Genomic DNA, 22418 nt, shown 5'->3' with positions numbered 1-22418 from the left:
CAGACTGTTTATGCTGCTACCTAAGCAAGGAACAAGCAGTGACCCAGACAACAGCAGAAACTTTCCTAATAGGTAGGCAAATGTTAGTAAAGAAGTGTCCATTTGGGCCTGGCACAATGGCTCAGTGGCTGAAGTCCTTGCCTTGCAAGCATCAGGATCCCACATGGGCACCAGTTAATGTCCTGGCTGCTCCACTCCGCATCCAGCTCCCAGCTTGTGGGATGGGGAAGCAGCAGAGAATGGCCCAAAGCCTTGGGACCTTGTACAGGTGTGGGAGACCTGGAGGAAGCTCCCGGTTCCTGGTTTTGGATTGGCTTAGCTTTGGCTATTGCAGCCACTTGGGGAGTGAGCTAGCAGATGGAAGAGCTTTATCTCTGTCTCTCCTTCTGTAAATCTGCCTTTCCAATAAAAATAAATAAATCTTTTAAAAAATGAAATGTCCACTCCAGGAGAACTCAAGTATCAGGGGACCTCCCTCACTTTCTGTACAAAAGGAGGTTTACCTGGATGACCTGGAGCAGGAGTCAGGCACCTGGAAAAGCAGGTGTACTCAAATCCCCACAGTCACTGTTTCAATCACGCAGTCTCTACAAAGGCAGCTCCATCAAGCTCTGTGTCAATAAGATGCATTCAGAGCCTACTCACAAGGAGCTGGGGTGTGGATGCAGAATAGTTCCATCAGAAACAGCACAGGCATGCAGGAGGGGAGGGCTGGGAGTACAAGTGCCTCGGTACAGGTTGTTGGAAGGAAACTCCCAGGAGGAATGACTGATTCTAATGGGACAGGATATTGCCCTTGGACAGCCTGATCCTGCACACTGCATGCAGGCTTCCTGCGAGTCAGCGGGGTCGGAGGAAAGGAAGGGAGGGAAAGGTGTTCACCATACCAGAAAAGCAGGGGCAGAGGCAGAGAGGGAGGACGCACCGGACATGATAGGAAATGAACAGACCTTCAGGAGCCAAACAGGCTGCAGAGCCAAGAAGACCGTGTCAACCTGGCTTGACCCAATGGCAGCAGGATCCTGGACAACTGCCAGAGGGGACTTGTGATCTGCTCAGGCTTTCAGTCTGGTCCTCACTGGTTCTGAGCCAATTGTTTTGATTTGGCTGGAAGAAGAGAGCCTGACAACCCTTCCTCCAAGTGCTCTGTTAAAGCAGGGAGTCCATCCAGGGAGCCCAGAGCCCTGAGCTGCCCTTTCGGGCCCCCAGCAGCTCCTTAGATGCTCGCAGTGGGAATAGTTTGCCTACTTAGCATTCTTCATGAAAACAGGCACATTTGATATTTAGGTGCACTTAATCGACCCTGAAAAAAAATTAAATAGATTCATTTGAAGGCAAAATGTCTTTTCCCCACCCTTACACGGTGAAACTCTTAAATGCCTCCACTTAATGGAAATGTAAATTCCCTCTCAAAACATTACTAAAACTAATCATGACAATTTCCATGCCTTTCCACAATTTACAGTGCTATCTTTTCTTGTGCTTTGACAGGGAAAGGCAAGCAGGTGCCTGGATTGTGCCTCCCAGTGAGCCACAGCCTCAAATGCTGCAAGGGCCCCCTCCCCGAGTCTGCCTTAATGAACAGCTTCCTCAGGGGAAAGACTCCCCCTCTTCTCTTATCTCCTCCATCTCCTCCTTGTTTTTCTCTTATCTCCTCCTCCTCCTCCTCCTTCTTCTTCTCTCTCTCTCTCTCTCTCAACATCTCCAGATAGGAAACACACCATTTTGGTGGGAGGAAAGAGCTAATGTTAAGTAAATATAACACAATTCACAGGTACACACCCGAGACCCACAGAATGTAAGCTCATCCTTCAGGTAAGTTAAAATTTCTTACACGCAATTTTCCTTACTGGAAAATCTAACTCCTGTATCTTTCTTCTGGATTTGTGACAGGCATCCTAAGGGTTTGTAGATCCAGGATAAACACTGACTTGGATACAAATGCCGTATCCTTGTGTTATGGCCTCATGAGTCAAGCTACTGCCTGCAGTAGCTGCCATCATAAACTGGCATCAGTTTGTGTCCTGACTACTCCACTTTCAATCCTGCTCCCTGCTAACGGCCTTGGAAAAGCAGCAGCAGATGACACAAGTGCTTGGGCCCTTCCAACTCCCTGTAGAAGTTCTTGGTTTCAGCCTGGCCCATTCCTGGCTGCTGTGGCCATGTGGGGAATTCAAACAGATAGAGGATCTCTCTATCCTCCTCTCTCACTATAACTCCAACTTTCAAATAAATAAATAAATAAATCTTAAAAAGAAAATCAATAATGTACCATACTCTTGACTGACAAACCTAAGTCCAGTATATATGACTTGTATGCATAGGCCTGATTCTCCAAGGGTATACAGGGATACAGCAAGAATGGGAAAATTCCAGAGAAAATCCCTCCATCTTCTGCATCACTCTGTAAGGCCCCTATGTTCAACCAGGACAGTATACCAGCACCTGCACTCTGCTGCTCACAGGCTTGGAACGGACCCAGCTGAAGCCCCCTGCCCACATGCTCTCATCTCAATGTCAGACTGAGTCCATCAACAGCCTCCTGTCCAATGCTGAGTTTCGTAGCCTGTAGTGTTCCTCCATTTTCATGACATCATATCGCCCTGCTGTGACCTCTCTCTAGGTCACTACTATCTGGGGGATGCCTCTGTGGACTCTATCTACTATCTTACCTTGCACCACAAACTGGGCAAAGAGCTTCAAGCAGAACACCCTCCAACTCCCTGGGTAAAGAAGCTATTAGCCAGAGGGCTCATGCTGGTTCAGGCTGTGCCAGAAGCTTAGCGGGGTTTAAATTCCTCGTACGGAGGAGAAGTCCTGATTCGTGGAATGTTCCTATAGCTGACTAGGGACAGGAAGATGTCACGGTGGCTTTTTTCTTCTGTTTTTTTGAAACAACCAATGGAAGTCCCCGACTCAATGAGTCATTTGACAACCACCTGTAATTTACTTCAGTAATGACAGATTGGTGGCCTTTAGATTCATGCTGACTCTCTCCCCCACACTGAGGCAACACCCCCTCAGTGTTCCCACATCCACGCAAGAGGCTCCTTTCATCCATGCATCAGGAATTAAGAGCATGTCTGACAGAGTTGCCACTCCTTTATGATCTTCTGCCCTTTCCTGTATGTGGAGTATTCTAGAACATCTAAGAGCAGGACTGTCCTGGACCAATGTGAGGCCAAAGTTTACCCCCATCCACTGAATGAGCTGCACTCACACTGCTAGCTCAAATCAAAACATGGCAATAGCATCCCAGTGAAATCATCCCTAAAGCACTTTCAAAGAAGCACTGCAGAAGAAGGCACACGGCATAGGAGTCACGCACATCAGGAATTATTGTTCACAGGATCTAGTCGTAAACATCTAGCTTGTAAAATAAGATAATGGAACCTGCACTTAAATGATCTATCAAAGTATGTTTCCACAGACTGTCACTATTATAGAACTGGATTTCTTAAGATTTAGAAAATGAAACAGTATTCTGTTCCTTAATATATGACACAATGCCTTGTTTTTGGACAGTGCTGAGTTTATGCCATCACTGCATCTGGCTGTGCTCTTGAGACAAAATCAGCCCCTAGGATGGCAAGTGTGCCCTGCTGTGATGCAGCCACAGCTGTGAATCTTGGGTTGGCCCCACCTTCACCAGTACTTACTCCAGAGCCTGCGTTGTCCCATAAACGCCCTTGCTCTGTGTGGGTTCCAATGACAATGGTTATTCTCTTAGCTCTGCCAGGACTCTTCTACCCTTCTGTTGTGTCTGGGACCAGTGTCAGTCCATCTCCTCGCTGGAGAGACCCTCCCCAGTGAAGCCAGCTCGTCTCGAGTCAACTGATGTCATCACACGATCTGTGTGACCTTCCTTGGTCCATCAGAGAAGATGTCAACTCCTGCCAGGGCAGAAGGCAGCTTCTTGTGCCCAGGCATGGAGCCCTGCATCAGCACAGGGTTAGTGCCATTACGTAGACAACCAGAAGCTTCTAACCTAGCATGGAGCTCCAAGGAGCCTTCCGGCAGTGTCAGGAAGCTTTCGAACTCTGCATAATCCATCTGATCCTTGCCATACTCCTGAGAGGCACATGTCACCCACCATGCTCGTTTTAAACATGACGATCCTAAAAAATTAACTAAGGGGAACTCTTCTCTAAGTTTAGGAAGCTAAGCTGTAATGGAAATGGAATTTGAACCTGGAGCACTTAGGTATCTCTAAGTACAGCAAGCCTCTCCATTTCCATTTAAGACATGAGTAGAACAAAACAGGCAATTCAATAATTTGTTCTAGCCAGAACTTTCTACTTATGAATGCCAAAGACAGCATCATATTTTTCTTGAGTTCCCCCCCGCTCCGCCATTTGCTCTGTATCAATGTATCATATTTGGCTGCCAAACATATGTTTTTTATGTTTTCCCTCTTAAATGCACTCAGGGAATAGAAAATTAGCTCGGATGACAGTCTGTAAAATGACAGCCAAAGCTCTTCCCATCCCTGCAGATAAGGCTTCCTGTGCAGGGTCAGAGTCCATCTCCCCCTGGAGTTGGGCTGGCCTTGTAACTCGTTTTGACTGGTAGAATATGGGAGGAGTGACTTGTGCCAGTATCTGCACACTCCTAAGTGGCCTGGAATCTTCCACACACCCTGGGTGAACTGAAAGAATTTTGACAACACAGTGGAGACGGAAGTTTGGCATTCCCTACTGGTCCACCCAGCAGTCTCAGATGCCCCAGTGCAGCTCATCTCTGCTGCATGTAGTGTATGCACGACCCCTGTCAAACCCAGTCAGCTGGAGGTAACAAAGGACATCAAAATCATTGTTACGAAGTACTGAGCTTTGGGTGCTTTAGTATAGCAGTATCTGGCTAAAAGCAATGCAACCAGGAACAAATGATAATGCCATGTGCACAGCCCCTGTGCATGCACTGCTAACCATCGGCCAATGTCTGTTGTAACAGCAGAACGGCATAAAACATGCATGCTTAGCACCTTCACTGTGATTACCCCTCAGTCATAAGAAAGAGGGATTGAGACACCACCCCTGACCACCCACCCCCACACACAATCTTAAGAAGTATTTTACATTTTTATTTCTTTTATATAGCACTGTCTGTTCTGCAAGCCACTCGCTGGAGGTTACAAGACACTGGCTGCCCAGGGGTCTTCTGGCTGCCACAGTGGGCACAGCTGATGGCACTTGCTGCCCTGAGTTGCAGGGAGAGGCAGAGAGCTTGTCAGGAGGGCTCAGAGCCTTTCAGCTGCCAAGAGGGGTGTTGCTTCCTCCCAATGCTCAGGGCTCTTCCCCAGGCCTGTGGCTTGACGTTGAGGACTGGACCCTCCCTCACACCCAGGATCCCAGGATCTTGTGCGTACGTACAACTCATTAGGTACTTTCATTGTGCCATTTCCTATCCTGGCACATTTTCACTTAAAACATCTGAATGTTTATAAAGCATACCATTCTTTCACTTACATTTTCTAATTGCATAGGTGTGGATTTCTTTTAAAGAATTGCCTTATTTTATTTGAAAGAGAGAATGACAGAGAACAGAGGAGAACCTAGAGAGAGTTCCCATCCACTGGATCGTTTCCCGAATGGCCACAGGGCCAGGGCTGGGCCAGGGCTGGGCCAGGGCTGGGCCAGGGGGGAAGAACTCCCTACGCTTCCCCTCACATGGTTGAACACTAGGGTCATTTTCCTCTGCTTTCTTGAAAGCATTAACAGGAGGAGAGATTAGAAGTACAACAGCCAGGACTTGGACCAGCACTGAGATGGGACTGAAACTTAACCCATCAACCTTCTAGAAGTTGAAGTAGATGGTAAGATTGGGGAGGGGTGCAACAAAGTGTGGGAGCCAAGAAGAGGAATGTAAGCCTTCCTAATGCTCCCAGGTGGAGAAGGGGCAGAAAGTGGTGGCAGCCACCTCTTCCCAGTGTCAGGAAAGAGCATGCTGGGAGCGCCTTGGAAATACGGCAACCTGGCCACTCTTGACACTTCCTTTGCCCACAGTCAGGAGAGAAGCAGCTTCTCAGCAGTGCCTTTCCTCCTGGTAGACCACAGGACTGAGTTCGCAGATTGCTCAGGAACTGTATGTCTGCCCTGATGGCACTGCCAGAGGAGCCTGCTCCTCTTAGGTATAGCTAAGCAGATCATTGCAACGGCATTGCTAAACGTGCATATCAATTGGATGTGATTTCATTCACACTAATACTGCTGCCAACTCCAAATGAATCATAAAGCCTGGCTCTGACCAGACCTCTTATCTCTGCTGGATGTGATGTCCATAACACTCCCACAGCTCACGCATTTTCCGCTGCCCTTTCTTTCTATAGCCTTATGTCCCCTCCACTACTCTAAGTATTTCTCCTCCTCCTTTTTAAAGAGTTTATTTCTTTTTATTGGAAAATTAAAGTTACAGAGAGAAGGGAATGGAGAGAAAAATCTGTCTGCTGCTTCACCGCCAAGAGGCCGTAATGGCTGGAGCTAAGACGATCTGAAGTCAGGAGCCAGGAGCCTTTTCCAGGTCTCCCACATGGGTGCAGGGTCCCAAGACTTAGGGCCATCCTTGACTGCTTTCCCAGGCCACAAGCAGGAAGCTGGGTGGGAAGTGGAGCAGCTGCAATATGAACTGGTGCCTATATGGAGCCCTGACACATGCAAGGCAGGGACTTTAGCCACTAGGCTACCACGCCAGGCCCTCTTCTTCTTACAGTCTAGCTTGTTTATAGAATTTCCTCATTTACCAAGAAAGTCCTCACATTTCTACTCATTGCTCTAGTCCATTCTAAGAGGTAGTTCTTACATTTCTACTCATTTCTCTAATGTTATTCTAATTTCCTATGCAAACATGTGATCTGTATTTAACTCCACTCTATTGCAGAGAACTTTCTGGGAGCCCTGAGTACCCACTTAGGGTACTCAGATCCCTTGAGAACAGCGCCTGGAATGTTCCTAGTAAGCCTTCCTCCACACTGGCAGCATGCTTTAGGATCCCTTGTTACAGATGAGAATCTCTCTACTGCCCATTTATCCAACCCTATATTGCCACTCTGTGTTTTAGCAACAGCCACATCCCTAAGCATCTACGAGGTGGCATTTCTCATCCAGCTCCTCCCTGAACTGACTTTAACCTTGCATAGCCAGTCTTTCCCCGGCCCTTCCAGGGACAGCGTGTTCACCTTTCACCACATTCCCCTTTAACAATGTGCAAGCCTGGCCACTCCAACGGTGTGCCTTCATCAAATGCCAGCATGCAGCCCTCGCCGATGATCACCTGCATGCCTATGGGTGCCACGCAGGCTGCTATGCGCTTGCACGTGGAGATGAACGAAGGCAGACCATAGGGTGTGAGTGCCCCATGGCCGCCTTCTGCTCACCTGTCTGACCAACAATGGAGGCGCTCAGTCTGTGGGGGATCCTTGAGGATACCTTCAAGGTCAGCTGGATGTGGTAGTACCTGAGGAAAGAGCAGAGGACAGGCTGCTGAACATGCTGAGTTGATTTCAATAAAATGTTTGCACTGAATCCTGAAAGACAATTGTTAGGCAGCACACAACACCACTTGAGTGTAAAAATAAGAGCATTCTGTCAATAATAACAGGAATACTTAGCCTCCTTCCTGACTCTTTGGCCAAGGAAACAGGTTGGTATAGCTTTACCTACTGCTGTTAACATTTCTGGCTTGTGGGATTCCCTAGCCTGGGACATACGAGGTGAGATGAAAATGTAGAAAACTTCCTCTGACGCCATTTCCTGGCTCCGAGGACCTCAGCCTGTCTGCTGCTTGTCTGCTGGCAATAGTCTTCTTGGGATTTGATTTATATAAGTTGTCTTGAGTCATTAGTTCAAGGATGCTAAAGCACATGCTAAGATTCATACCCACAGTTTAATTTACTTATTTTGGTAGGGTCTGAGAGAGAGAGAGAGAGAGAGAGAGAGAGAGATCTCATCTACTGTTTCATTTTCCAAAGGCCTGCAACAGCCTGAGCTTGGACAGGAACCCAGAAAGTCATCCAGGGCTCCTGTGCGGGCAGGGATCCCAGCATCTGAGTCACCATGACTGCTGGTCAGGACATGCACTAGCAGAAAGCTGGAGTCAGGAGCCAGGGTTACGTGCTGAAACTGGGTACTCTGCAGTAGAAACTAGACATCTTAACCAGTAGGCTAGCCAAAATCATGACAGGGAAATTGTGTTTACTCCTCATTTTACAGGCTCAGCAACAAGTTCAGAGATGCTACACACACTATTCAAATCACAGAGCTTGAAAATTGAGCCATCCCGGCTACAGACACAGATCCAATGGTAGAAAAATAGTGTTTGCTGTACACGTGCTCTGTTCATCACAGACACCTCACTGCCATTGGAAATTGTCTCTAAGTGCACTCAAAGCACACCTGGAGCTGCAACCCAGCACTCCCAACCATGAGGTCACTGAGCTACAGGAGACGGAAGTTCTGGGTCCACCCTATTGCACTTCGCTCATTGACACTGTACTTCTCAACAGACTTGAAATCAATGAAAGAGGAGAGCAATGATGATGCCACAAATGTTTCCAAGTGCTCACAAGAAAGCGTTGTGAATTGCAAGGCTTTGAACTTGCAAGGCTGCTTCTGCACTTGCAGGGAAAGTGGGAGGAGCTACAAGAGGTTACTGATAGCATAGCACTGATATATTGAAGAGAAGGGAAAAGAAACACAGTGGGGAAAGTTCCTGGCAATGCTTGGGACACGGGACTGCTCTGTTTCTAAAGGAAGAGATTTGTGTGCATAAGTGATAACATAGCAGAAACTCAGTTTATACGTGCACTTTCTACCATATTTTAAAATATCTACTTCTCTGTATCATGGACGTCTTAGCTTACAGAGATGTCATACCCCTAAATGCATCTTCACCCAGTGCACCTCTGCTTTCTCTCGTCCCATCACCTTCAGTGCTGCCCAGTCTTCTGTGACGTCACGTAAACGCAACTTCCTGCCTGCAGCTATGCCCTTTGCCTCCTCTCCAACTCTGCTGACAGAGTTAAAACAACAAGGGCCGCACACGCCATCAGTTTACAAAAGGGCAATGCAGGAAGCCTGGACCCCAACCCTCCCCTCAGCGGTAGTGACAGCATAAATATGCCCTCTGATGTTACATCAAAGTGTTAGAAGAAATTTGCTGGAGCAATGAGAGTTGCTTTTCTTGTTTCTTTCTTTTTTTTTTTTTTCAGTAAACTGCCCTGAAGTAATTGAACATCCACAGACAAAACAGAAACAAATAAACTCTTTAATCTCACACTTCATGCAACACTGCCTCAACATGGACCACTAACTTAAATGAAAAACATAAAGCTATAAATCTTAAGCAGAAGTTTCTGAATATATGCTAGACATAGAGCTAAGAAAGTATTCTCCTTGACACTGAAAGAAAGATCCAAAAAGAGAAAAACAAATACATTTCATTAAAATTAAATACTTCTGGCCTGTGAAAGAAGAAAATAATCCTGCTAAGAGGATTAAAACAAAAGCTACAGTGTCAGAGAAAATGTCTGCAAATTACATGCAAGTGACCATGTGTGTACTATGAATTTCTGATTTTTTCTGCTTATTAAAATGTGTTGACATCCCAAGTGTAAGATACACAGCAGGGCCATTCACAAACATGAACACTCAGGGAAAAGTTGACTCAGCTGGAACTGGACCACACCAAGGCTCAGCAGCACTGCCGTCTCCTTTTGTGCTCTTTGCTCGTCCTTTCGCTATGTGAATTGCCTGCCAAAGGCGGAGCGGATCAGGGAACTCACAGGCTGGAAGACTTGGGGTGCTTTAGAAAATGCATGTGTTCAAGAAGCGTCACTCAGTGCCAGCTAAGGTGTGACTAACTTAAGCATTAACGAATCAGTAATGTCTGAATATAGTAAGTGGGTAATACTTAAAGAGAAATACACATAAAACAAGACAAACACACAAGAAGACATAGATTGTCAAAGAGGATCTACCGGGAGCAAGTGAGAAAAAGACATTCAAATGTCCCCACGACCCAAAGTAATACAGATGTTCAGCACAAATGCTACCAAAGTTCTAATGACAACTTTCATACAAATAGGGAAAACAAGAATATATTTGGAATCACAGAAAATTCAGAACAGCCATAACTCTCCTGAGAGACAACAAAAAAGAAAAAGTGCCAAAACAAGATTTTCTAACTTTAAATTGTTACAAAGTTACAGTAACCAAACCAGTATGATACTGACATAAACACAGATGTATTATATATGAATGGAACAGAAAGCAGAGTTCAGAGATAAATTCAAGAATATACAGCTAATAGTTCAGTGGGACACAAATGTGCCCAATAGTGAAAGGAGAATCACTTCAATAAACTGTACTGAGAAAACTGAACTCTCTCCAAGCAAAAGAATTTACTGCATACTTACCTTACATAACTTAGAAAAACTAACTCAAAAGGCCAATGCTACAGCAAAAGGGCTAAGCTGCTACCTGCAGCACAAGCATCCCACACAGGCATCAGTTTCAGTCCTGGCTGCCCTGCTTCCAATTCAGCTCCCTGCTAATGTGCCAGAGAAATTGGCAAAGATTGTTCCAGGAGAAGCTCCTGGCTCTTGGCTCCTGGCTTTAGCCTAGTCCAGCCCTGGCCATTAGAGCCATTTTGATAGTGACCCAGCTGATGAAAGGACTCTCTCCCCATCTCTCCTTCTCTCTCTCCCTGCCTCTACTTTCCTTCTCTCTGTCTGAAACTTTACCTTTCAAATGAATAAGATAAAATTTTTTTAAAAAAACTAATTCACGGTGTTTAAAATTCTTTTATATACGACTTGAAATTCTTAAAGAATCCTAGAAGAAAAGAAATATGGGAAAGCTATTTGACACTGCTCATTATATTTGTTATTTTTGGATATGACACTAAAAGCATAGACAACAAAACAAGAAATAAATAAACACAAGTACTTCAAACTGAAATGCTTTTGCATGACAAAGGAAGTATTACCAAAAATCAAATCACAATTGATACTTGGAAGATGCTTGGAAGCAATATATCTAGTAAGATATTATTATCTAAAATATGAAGTCACACAAATCTTTCACAAATAATAGTAATAATACATTTTTAGATAGTCAAAGGACCTGAAAAAAAAACAAGCTTCAAACAGATTTAGAAAGGACAACAAAGTGTGAAAAGATGCCCACATCATTATGGAAATCACGGTGAGATATCATTTCACACCTGCTAGGGAGAATATTACAAAAAGGTTGAAAGATAACAGGTGAAATGAGTGAATCCCAAAAGATTAGATACCACATGTTTGCCTTGATTTAACCTGTAAATTTTGTATGGTTGTTTGTTATTTTTTGAACCTGTCATTGATACTGTCTCAACCCAGATGTTTCGAAGAATGGAACTTGCATTATTTTTAACATATTGTTTACCCAATACTATGTCAATTAATTCCATAATGTTGTATATTGATACTGAGGCCTTGTTGGGGCTTTTAACTGACCGGATCTTTACTCTGTTAGACCTATCTTCAGACCATAGAAGGTCTCCCCAAGAGGCCACTGAACTTATCTGGACAATAAGACGCTGAACTTCATGCTAGGCATGTGTTTGCAAGCAATGAATCTCAACTGAACTTGAACTATGGTTATGCAACAAGGTGGAGGAATCCACCATGGGGGGAGGGGTATGGGAGAGGTGGAGGGAATCCCCAGCGCCTATAAAACTGTACTACATAATACAATGTAAGCAACAATAAAAAAAAAAAAAGAAATAGCTTTAACAATCATTTTTTTCCAAAAAATGTCACCATTCTATGACTGTGTTGCTGGAATCTAATACAGTTTGCAACTTCACAGAAAAAAAAAAAAAAGAAAGATAACAGGTGTCAGTAAGGATGTGTGCAAAGAACATGTGGGAATACAAAATACTACAGCTATTAAGAAAAAGAGCATGGGTATGCCATAACAAAATCAAAAATCTAACCCGCAATGCCTCTACAGGCACAAACCCTAAGGAAGTGAGGTCAGAGCCTCATAGAGATGCCAGATAGCTATGCTCATTGCAGCGTTGTTCACAACAGCTAAGATATGAAAAGCCCTGGGTACCCGTGGATCAGTGAATAGAACCACTGAGGGATGGGATGGATAGGTGGAGGAATGACAATATATATTACATATCAAAGTTATATTATATATTACATCGTATATATTACATTACATACTGTTATATATTATATTATACATACATATATAATATCATTCATTTCTTAAAAGAAGATATTGCTATTTGCAACAACATGGACAAACCTGAAAGATACTATGCCAAGTAAAATAAACCAGACATACCCACACACAAAGTAAATCTTGCTTATATTTGGACCATTTGAGGAGTGACTCAGCAGATGGGAGCTATCTCTTTCTCCGAACTTAAAAAAAAAATCTTTCAAAAAATATTACCAAGTCTCCAGTATGCATTCCAGCAACAACAAAGAAGACTAAGTCGACCCGCACCATGAAATCCCAGTGGAGACAACAGAGAAAATGACATGAGACGCCTGTGTCTGCAAGAGGGCAACGGTGGTAGGGCAGCAGGAACTGCCCTGTCCACAGCGGGTCACCACTACGCAAAGAGAAGGCAATGGTGGTAGGGCGGCAGGACCTGCCTTGTCCACAGCAGGTCACCACTACACAAAGACAGTGATTATGTATTGCCAGATCTTTCCAGTTAACAATTTGGCCTTTCAAATAAAACAACTTTAAAATGCCAAGTATTGGCTCATGAATCAATGACAAAAAGAATGCTAGTAGCAAAAACTATTGACATCAGCAGCCATGGCCACAGAACTAGTAATACAAGCCTGTCCCAAGAAGATGACATTTTTTTGCAGCTAAATCTCAGGGATTAATAATAAACAAACTATTAATGACATACATACCAGAAGTCACTTTTTATTTGTGCATTTCATCATCAAGGGAAAGGACACGAAGTCCACCAGCACCACCACCAAGTGTTAGAGTTCAACAGGTTTTTTTCCCTCTGAACTTAAAACAGGCCAGACATGGCCTAGGCATCCTTAAAGCAAGTGGCCCATCAGAGAGACAGAACTCCATACCCAAAGTCACAGAGGTGACAGTGGGTGGCCACAGTTCCAACTCCCGCGAGAGTTGCACATCTTTCTCCTTGGCACCTCAGAGGAGCTGCATTTGATTGTATTGATCAGACCTCTTTTTATCATTAATTTAAAAGAGCTCTCCAGATTCTCGTTCCTTAAAAGCACTTAATCCTCCCAAATTCCACTTCAAAGCAACAATGTTCATTCTGAACTTCAGATGTATTGTAGGCATAATTTGAAACAATACGTTTCAGTTGGGTTGATATATTTGGGGCTATGTCTTGATTTTAGTAATTCTCCTTTGTTTCATTTGAAGTTTCTGCCAAGTCATACTTCCGCATAACACATAGGAAACATAATATGGATGGCACTGTTGGATGCTTGCAGATTATCCCTGATGTGCCTACTATTGCTTTCCATTAAAGAAAAAATTAACATCAAGGCCTAGAAGGTGTTGAACTTGTTCACATACTCAGGAAGTGGTGTAGCTAAACCCCCTAAACAAACCCTGTTGTACCACAAGTGGGATCCCTTTAATCATCTAAGAGCCTCTTCCTTCTGGCTGGTGTCATTCAAAGCAGATGTGGTAAAGGAGTGAGATTTTTGAACAAGCTTTTAGAAAATGTGCAAGTGGTAGGAGAAGATGAGTTTGTCAGAACAAACAGAAAAGCTAAGAGCAGAAGGTGGAAACCTCAGACAATACACCGCCAAGCCCCAAGATGTAAAGATTTCCACAGGGCTCCGTCAGCAAGAGCGGCCCCAGACTGTGCCCCAAGATGCACAAGTTGTAGCAGCATACATGCCCTCATCCTGAGGACCCGTACGTATGTCACACAAGACAGAATTGAGACTGGAGGTGAAACAAAGGTTGTAAATCAGCTCCATCAACATCAACATTTTGATCTCATCCAGCAAAACACACGTCAGTCTTTCAATCCCCAGATGTCTGCAATGGATGATTTATAAGACACTAAGTTTGTAGAAATCTGTTGCAACAGCAAGAGTAAATTATTGCATCTATGATTTTAAATTCCCTTCTCATGACAAAAACAGTAGGAATGACTATTCCCAAGTTAGTCCTACATAACAGGACATTTGCTCCAGTCATTTATGACAGCTTTTGAAAAAGTCCATGGAAAATAGACATTTGGAAAAAAATGCATGTGTTTCAAAAATATACATGTATCATTTTACTGCAATGTTCCATTAATTTTTTGAATGCCTACATAGGTGAGTTAATGAAAAATTTAGGAATGCAAAGGGAGGGTCTTTTGACTGAGATCAAGATCTTAACACTTTATCAGCTTACCTCAGTTTTCCTATCACTGCTGTATCACCACGAGCCAATCACATTTTATGGCGGTCATGAATTGTCTAAAACTGTTGTCTAAATGGTTTCATCCATTGTTTCCTTCTGTTTTCTCAAAAGCACCTGGCAAAGAAAAATGCTACCTTTTGCTTCTTCTAAATTCCCTGGAGCTCCCTTCTGCTATACTAAAAAAAAAGGTATCTAATAAACATCTGTTCTCAGTTGATTCTAGAAATGTCCATCACCAGTAGCTGTTAGAAAGGAAGAGCACTGGGCCCGGTGGCGTGGCCTAGCAGCTAAAGTCCTCACTTTCAACACCCCAGGATCCCATATGGGCGCTGGTTCTATCCCGGCAGCTCCACTTCCCATCCAGCTCCCTGCCTGTGGCCCGGGAAAGCAGTTGAGGACAGCCCAAAGCCTTGGGACCCTGCATCCGTGTGGGAGACCGGGAGGAGGTTCCTGGTTCCTGGCTTCGGATCGGCATAGCATCGGCCATTGCGCTCACTTGGGGAGTGAATCATCGGATGGAAGATCTTCCCCTCTGTCTCTCCTCTCTGTATATGACTTTCCAATAAATAAATAAATCTTAAAAAAAAAAAAGGAAGGAAGAGCCCTGTCCTGCCCACGTTTGTACCTCTGGCACACGGAGAGCCCTCAACTACTCAGGTGAATGCATGAATGAGTGCAAGTTCTAAAAGCTCTCCTCAATAAACGGCAGAGACATAAATCAGAACACAACTAATAGAGCTAGACACAACAGTCGAACGTGGGAATAAGAGATCTGTGACATTTTGTCATGATTATTTTCTTACTAGTACATTAGGGAACATCCCCTCTGACCCAGGGATGTCTGGCACAACCTAAATTACCAATCAAGGCCATGAAAATGTCAGAAGTGGGTGCTCTGCAGTTGGAATTCAGGGTTCCCATACCAAATAGGCCAATGTAGGCTGCAGGGTTCCTGCCATCACTCTCTTTCCTCATGGGTGAGGAAACCAGATCTGCACTAGCCTTTTACAGAATCACCGTGAGGCTCCGATTACAAAGCACACGTTGCACATAACTCACCCTTCGCACTTCATTAAGGTCAAATGGCGTGGTTCCCACTGCCCGAGACATGTGAAACAGACATCCTTCCACATCCACAATCCCTCACAGCTGGCATGAAGATGGGGCTGCGTGATGCTCTGGGCAGGCAAGGCTAAGGCATGCTTTGATACCCAGCATTGGCAGACTCAGCATGTAAAGACTGTGTTGCAGCACGGCGATACCCAGGTGGCTGGGACAAGTGAAAAGTCATGTGTGACATCACAGAACTGCCAACTCTGAAACCCCTTCTGCCACTGGCTGTGTGACCCTGACATTGGCTAATGGTGCTCGAGTTTCTCATAGACAAACGTGGGTAGCAGTAGCAGAAAAGTACTTGCAGTGCTGTGATGAAGAGTAAAGGATTTAAAATATGCGAAGTGCTTATCATGTCTGGCAAACATCAAGTCTCAATAAGTGTCTTTATGATGAAAGTACCATCAGCACCTGACACTCCTCAACACAGAGGGATGGAATTACACCCTTCTCCTCTGCTACCTGCTCATCCAGATGCTGAGGTCCCTGTAAAGCAACGAAGATTACAGGAGAGCCCAACACGCTATGAGCACCAAGAAAGGTCACTAGAAAGCATAGATGTGGCTATCTCACACCCAGGCGCACTCCACAATGAGCCTTAGGAGAAACAAATTCCTCAGAGTCACACAGACATGTTCTAGTTCCTCAGATCCAGAGCAAACATTAACGAGAGAATGTACAGGCAAGCTTACCTTTGAGGAACAAAGATACGACATTGCACAGGGCCAAATTCTGTATGTGTCAGCCACTGTGACAGCTCAGGAAAGCATGCTCACATCTTTACTCTTCCAAGCCTCCACATGACAACAGAGCAAGTGACCTCTGGCCTTAGGTTAAGCTGCCTCTGGGTTGACAGGGGCCTCTGCTGTGTCATTGTTCCCCAAAAGGCTGAGGCACTTGAAGTCCTCCAGAACACTGACACAGGAAGGACTCTCAAGAGAGCTCTGACACAAGGCTTTGCCAAGTACAGGTGGCCATGCCCTTGGTGGAGGGAACACCATGGACAGAAGTAAGAACGTGGTTATCTGGGGCTGTCTGTTCATTAAACCAAAAGAAAAGAAAACTCCAGGCTCAGAATCTAATGATAGTTCCAGGAAAACAGCAGAAGAGTTTATAAACAACTAGGACACTGGAAAAATTTCTCTGATAAACAGGAAAAACAAACATGAATCCATCTACTTTCATCTTCATCAAGAATTGCCACCTGTTCACATCTTAGCTAATGGTGACCACACCATTATAGCCCCTAATGAAGATGTGGCACTGGCTAGACTGCCATCCTCAGATTACTGACCCCTAGGCAACAGAGGACAAACTGAGGCTGGGTAATTCTCTCTGTTCTAGTAGGGAGCCCCGAGAACCCTCCAAGTACAGGAGGTTTCAGTGATCCAAAGAATTTGGGAAAAAAAAAACCTACATACATTTACTATACAGTACTGACTCATCTGCTATAGCATCCACCCACCACTGCAGGATTGCTGAATTTAACTGACCTTTTTAGAAAGCAGTGAGATCCCTTTTTAAGGAGGGGCTACGCTGACACTATGGCAGGTGTTATAAGGATGGTTTGAGATGTCAAAATACATCAGGGATCACAATTCCTAGATTCCTCCGACATTTGGCATCATGGGCCTGTTCACTCCTCCATACCCCATCCCACCCCACCCCCATCCTCACTGATTTGAGAGAGTCTGTGTGGCTTGTGTTGTGGACAGGCTACTCGATATCCATCAACAGACCCCTTCTCGCGAAGCAACAGCAGATCTTAGCGCATTCCCTTGCAATGAGGAGAAAGCACTTGCGTTCCCCTCTTGGCTGAAGCAGGAGAAATACAATTTTGCCACAAGGAACAAGCAGAAAAAACCTAAAGGAAGAAACCAGTTTTATGACACTTGGGCTTTCTGCCTCATCTCTGAATGTGTCTTCTGCAACGATGAAGATATCATAATGAAGTGGCCACCTGCCAGCTAAGCAGGGCCTGTGTTAGAGGACAGTAGGAAGAGGGACGTTGGGCCCTGGGTGACACAGTGGGATTCTCTTCTGACATCTTGTAATATTTAAGCCATTCTTAGTCATGTGTCTTTCTATTTAAAACCAAATTCACTCCCTAATGTCAACATTGTCCTGGTCTGTTTTCTCAGTAGGAACCTGCCAAGAGGAGACATGCACTGGCTCCTCTCGCTGCCCTTCATGTGGCTGTGCAGAACTCAGCTTTTCCTTACCTGAGAGCAATCACAACCTAACAAGGCAGGCCTGACACTTGTGTAGACACAAAGTGGAAGGAAGTGGATGGTGTTGTGCCATTGTTAAGGTTACTGCAACAGAAGAGAAATGTTCTGTGTGTGTGTGTGTGTGTGTGTGTGATTGTTTTTAAAGATTTATTTATTTTTATTGGACTCTCAGATATTCTGAGAGGAGGAGAGCAGAGAGAAAGAACTTTAATCCATTGGTTCACTTCCTGAGTGACCACAATGGCCAGAGCTGAGCTGATCTGAAGCCAGATCAGAAGCCGGGATCTTCTTCCAGGCAGAAAGGTTCTCTTTGTGTGGCTGAACCTAAATCAGCATTCTCCAACAGTGTTCGGGGTTGACACCCAAGGGGATGGGAAGTACATCCCACTGAAACCTTACACAGAGCATCCATCCTGAAGGCTCCAGGGAAGCAGTGGTCAAAAGCAGAAAATACAGATTCCAGTGTCACAGGCACCCGTGCATCTTCGGCCAGGAAAAAAATTAAAGGTTTTTCACAATCCTAAGATCATGTGATTGCTGTTAACTAGGAGATATGCGTTCATCAACTACTTTCTCTCCCATTTCTAAAGAAAAGACATAATTTCTCCTTATCAATCTCAGGGAGTATTAAAAGTCTATTAAGGGCCTTGCATGTTGGCTTAGTAGCTAAAGTCCTCGCCATGTATGCACCAGGATCCCATATGGTCACACGTTCATGTCCCACCTGCTCCACTTCCCTTCCAGCTCCCTGTTTGTGGCCTGAGAAAGCAGCAGAAAATAGCCCAAAGCCTTGGGATCCTGTACCTGTGTGGGAAACCCAGAGAAAGCTCCAGGCTCCTTGCTTCAGATCCACTTAGCTCCAGCCATTTAAGCCATTTGGGGAATGAATCAATAGGTGAAAGATTCTCTCTCTATATATATATATGTGTGTGTGTGTGTGTGTGTGTGTGTGTGTGTGTGTTTGTGTGTATGATTCTCTCTGTGTATCTACCTTTCCAACAAAGATAAATTAATCTTTAAAAAAAAAGTCTAAGTTGAGACTGGCTTTGTAATGGCTCAATGGTTAAATCCTTATCTTGCAAGCTCCAGGATAGCATGCAGGTGCTGGTCCATTTCCTGGTTGCTCCACTTCCCATCCAGCAACCTGCTTGTGGCCTAGAACAGCAGTAGAGGATGGCCCACAGCCCTGAAGAGGCTTCTGGCTCCTGGTTTCGGATTAACTCCATTTTGGCCATTGTGGCCATTTGGGGAATAAACCAGCAGATGGAAGACCTTTCTTTCTGCGCGCTCTCTCTCTCTCCATAAATCTGATTTGCCTTTCCAATAAAATAAATAAATGTTTTTTCAAGTTTAAGTAAACTTACTTTTTCTTGCACATAAAATGTCTGACATTAGCTAATTTCTCAGAATTCTCCAAACCATACAAACACAGAATGGAGGGAATAGTGCAGTGGCTGGACCGGCTAGTCCTTCAGCTCCACGTGTAGACATCCTATATGGACCATTCTTGTCGCAGTGGCTCCATTCCCCATACAACTCGCTGCCTGTGAAAGCAGCCGAGGATGAATCAAAGCCATAGGACCCCAGACCCATGAGTGAGATCCAGGAAGAAGGTCCTGGTATTCTGTTTGCTGCCTCCTCGCTCCTCCCTCTTGGCTTTTGGCTCCTGGCTTTGGATTTGCTCAGCTCTGGCATTGTGGCCATTTTGGGAGTGAACCAGCAGATGGAAGATCTCTTTCTTTCTCTGTGCGTCTCTCCTTCTCTCTGTATATCTTTTTTTTTTCCAATGAAAAGAAGAAAATCTTCAAACACATGCACATTTGTGGATGAAGAGATATTTTCTTTTTCTACCATGGACCATTTCACAAATATATCATCAATTTGAAAATTATCTGACGACAGATACATTGAATTTCAAGTCTTGTCTGAAGTTGCCTTGTCAGAGTCTGAACAAACTTCATGGAGACACAGTTTCCATGGACCATACATTCCTCTCCACTTCCACACCCCAAGCACTGTGCTAAGCTCATCCAAGTATTCCTATGTGGTGGGAGCTATTATAACAATCATTTTAAAATTAAGATTAAGAAAGAGAAGCAATTTTCCCACACTCCTGAAACTTTTTAATTGCAGAAGTGAGATTCAAACTCAATAAATCTGACATTGAAGTGAGTATTTCTAACCACTATATACAGCCACTAACCACTATACACAACCAGGAGAAACAAAATTAGAAGTTCTGATTTTATTTACAAGGATCCTGAAATAAACAGGGTCGCTGTCAGAAGTGACACATCTGGCAGGAGGAAAACAGAGGACTAAAACTCAGTTTTCAGCAGTAAAGACTACTTGACTTACGGGTGGGAGAGTTTTCATTTTTCCCTAGGCATTCCCCTAGGTGTTTAATCCTCCTTCCTCATACTGGGTTGATAACTCATTCTCCATTCTCTCTTCCAAAGCAGCTTCCTCGTTTGTGATTATTTATTCATGTACATAAGTGTCCTCCTCTGAACAGTCCTGTTGTTAAGTCCCCTGGCATCTTGTGCTTCTGTCCACCATGGAGTAAGGCAAGCTGCCCTCTCCACATTGAACAAATTCGTAAGTGGAAAACAGACGTAGGACACTGAACAATAGGCAGAGCAGGTCTACCATCCTGGGGAAAAGGAAAAGAAATGAGGTGGGGCCCCATTTGTCCCTTCTCATGGGCTAGAGGGTCTCTCAGAGGCTCCTCAGGAAAGCACGCACTGCGGAGAGCTGGGCTTCCAGGTGTTAGAGTGTGAGCTCGGTGACAGCAAGGTGGAACGTGCGCACACACACACACACACACACACACACACACACACACACACGCAGTGCCGACCTGGCCCCCACATTCTGTAGCGTTTGGCTGAGATCCTCAGATGAGAGGAGGTGATAAGGCGGAGGGGATAGGAGAGAGACTCATCAGAGACACCCTGGAGTTTCCTCAAGGCAGTGAGTGTTCTCATTGGAAAGATCTCCTAACACACATGAAAATATTTCAAAAGGTTTGTGGGAAAATGACATAAAAATACATTTCCTTTGACGAAAAAACATGCATAATTTGTCCACAATACGTATTTTTGACTCAGACATTTTGAAGACTATAGAAATGGCTTTCAAAATCTTTGTACCAAGTTTAAACTACGTATTCATTTCATTTTCCATGAACTTTTGGAATTCCCGTTAAGTCAGTGATTCAGTGTTCACAGGTTAGTTCCATCGAAAAGATCTTCAACATGATGAGTAAAACAACAAATGCTACTTCAAAGGTCCAAAATGATCTCCAGAGAAGGAAAATTACAAAGTTATACAGGGTATACACATTTGACAATGCAAAAATATGTTTGCAAATACAGAAAAATACATTGAAACAAAGTACAGAGATTGATTTAAAAACACTTTAATAAAAAAATTGGGCTGTGGGACGTCAAGCTTCCTGATTTAGGTAAAACTGGAATAGCAGAACAAATAAGGAGCAGGCAAGAATAACAAAAGGCATTTGAATAAAGAAAATTATGTCCGAAATGGTTGCAAATTCAATGAAATTTGTAAATCCACAGCTTCAAGTAACTCAATAAACCTTAAGCAGAGTAAACAGCCAACAGAAGAGAGAGCAAACTCAAATGGCCAAAAACCAGTGCGAAGTGAGACACACGCACAGACATCCACAGAAAACCAAGACATCTGGGGGAGGGGGACATACCGAACATCAAAAAAGAAAAACTAAGAATTATGACAGATTTTGTTTCTAAAAGTATGAATTCAGAAAACTACAGAGATATCATGAAGCACCAGAAATGTTGGGGCTGGGAGTTGTTTATCAAGAATTTCACATTCAACAAAAATATTTTTTTCAAAAAAGGAAGGGAAAAGCAAAAGCTATGGAAACTCATGTCCAGTGGAAACACTTTACAAGAAATATTACAGGAAGTTCTTCAGATAAGAAAAAGATGCCAGATAAAAACAGATCTATACAAAAAAATGAAAAAAAAGGGTAGCATGCAAGAACTTTCCAACTTTTAAACATTCACTATGAAATAATTTAACTTCAGGATAAAACAATAGCCACGGGTTTGTAGCAAGTATAGAAGTGAAATGTAAGATAAGCTCAGCCAAGGAGTGGAAGGTGACAATGAAGGACTGTGAGTCATGCCGACATCCCACACCGTGCGGTGAGCTGACAGTGATAACATTAGATGGTGCATAAGTGTATTTTGCAAATCTGTCATATTCACTAAGAACAGAGTCAAGCTAAACAAATAATAGCAAACAAGGCAAGAGTGAAGACACAATCAAGTAATCAAAATGCTCAATTATTCTGAAAAGGCATCAAACTTAGAAAAGGGGGAAAAATAACAACATGATAAGCCTAAGCTCAAACATATTGAAAATGACATTAATTGCAAACACTTCCACAAAAAGTTAGATATCTTCATACTTCATTACCAAGGTACAGGGCACTGTATATGATGGAAAACAAATCCCCTTCAAATATAAAGGCACAGATACGTTAAAGTGGCAGAGAAGGCATGCATTGTGGGAGAGCGAGTGAAGCCACTGCTTGAGACATTGCCGTCCCCTGTCAGAGCACTGTTTTAAGCTCCGGTTCCTCTGTTTCTGATGGAGCTCC

At 44.0% G+C, this 22418-nt stretch overlaps 1 protein-coding gene across 1 annotated transcript in view; it reads right to left on the bottom strand.

Annotated features, from left to right (window-relative positions):
• FAM135B (family with sequence similarity 135 member B) overlaps positions 1–22418 on the bottom strand; it is a 178557-nt gene that overhangs the window by 123759 nt on the left and 32380 nt on the right. The window contains exon 2 of the mRNA XM_040988499.1: positions 7373–7452. Coding sequence (XP_040844433.1) covers positions 7373–7452 — 80 coding nt within the window. The remainder of the gene's footprint in view (positions 1–7372; positions 7453–22418) is intronic.

Source organism: Ochotona curzoniae, unplaced genomic scaffold (assembly GCF_017591425.1).
Source record: "Ochotona curzoniae isolate NIBS_2020 unplaced genomic scaffold, NIBS_Ocur_1.0 contig_4895, whole genome shotgun sequence".
Taxonomy (NCBI): domain Eukaryota; kingdom Metazoa; phylum Chordata; class Mammalia; order Lagomorpha; family Ochotonidae; genus Ochotona; species Ochotona curzoniae.
The sequence above is the reverse complement of the archived record's forward strand: the minus strand, read 5'-3'. Positions and strand labels throughout refer to the sequence as shown.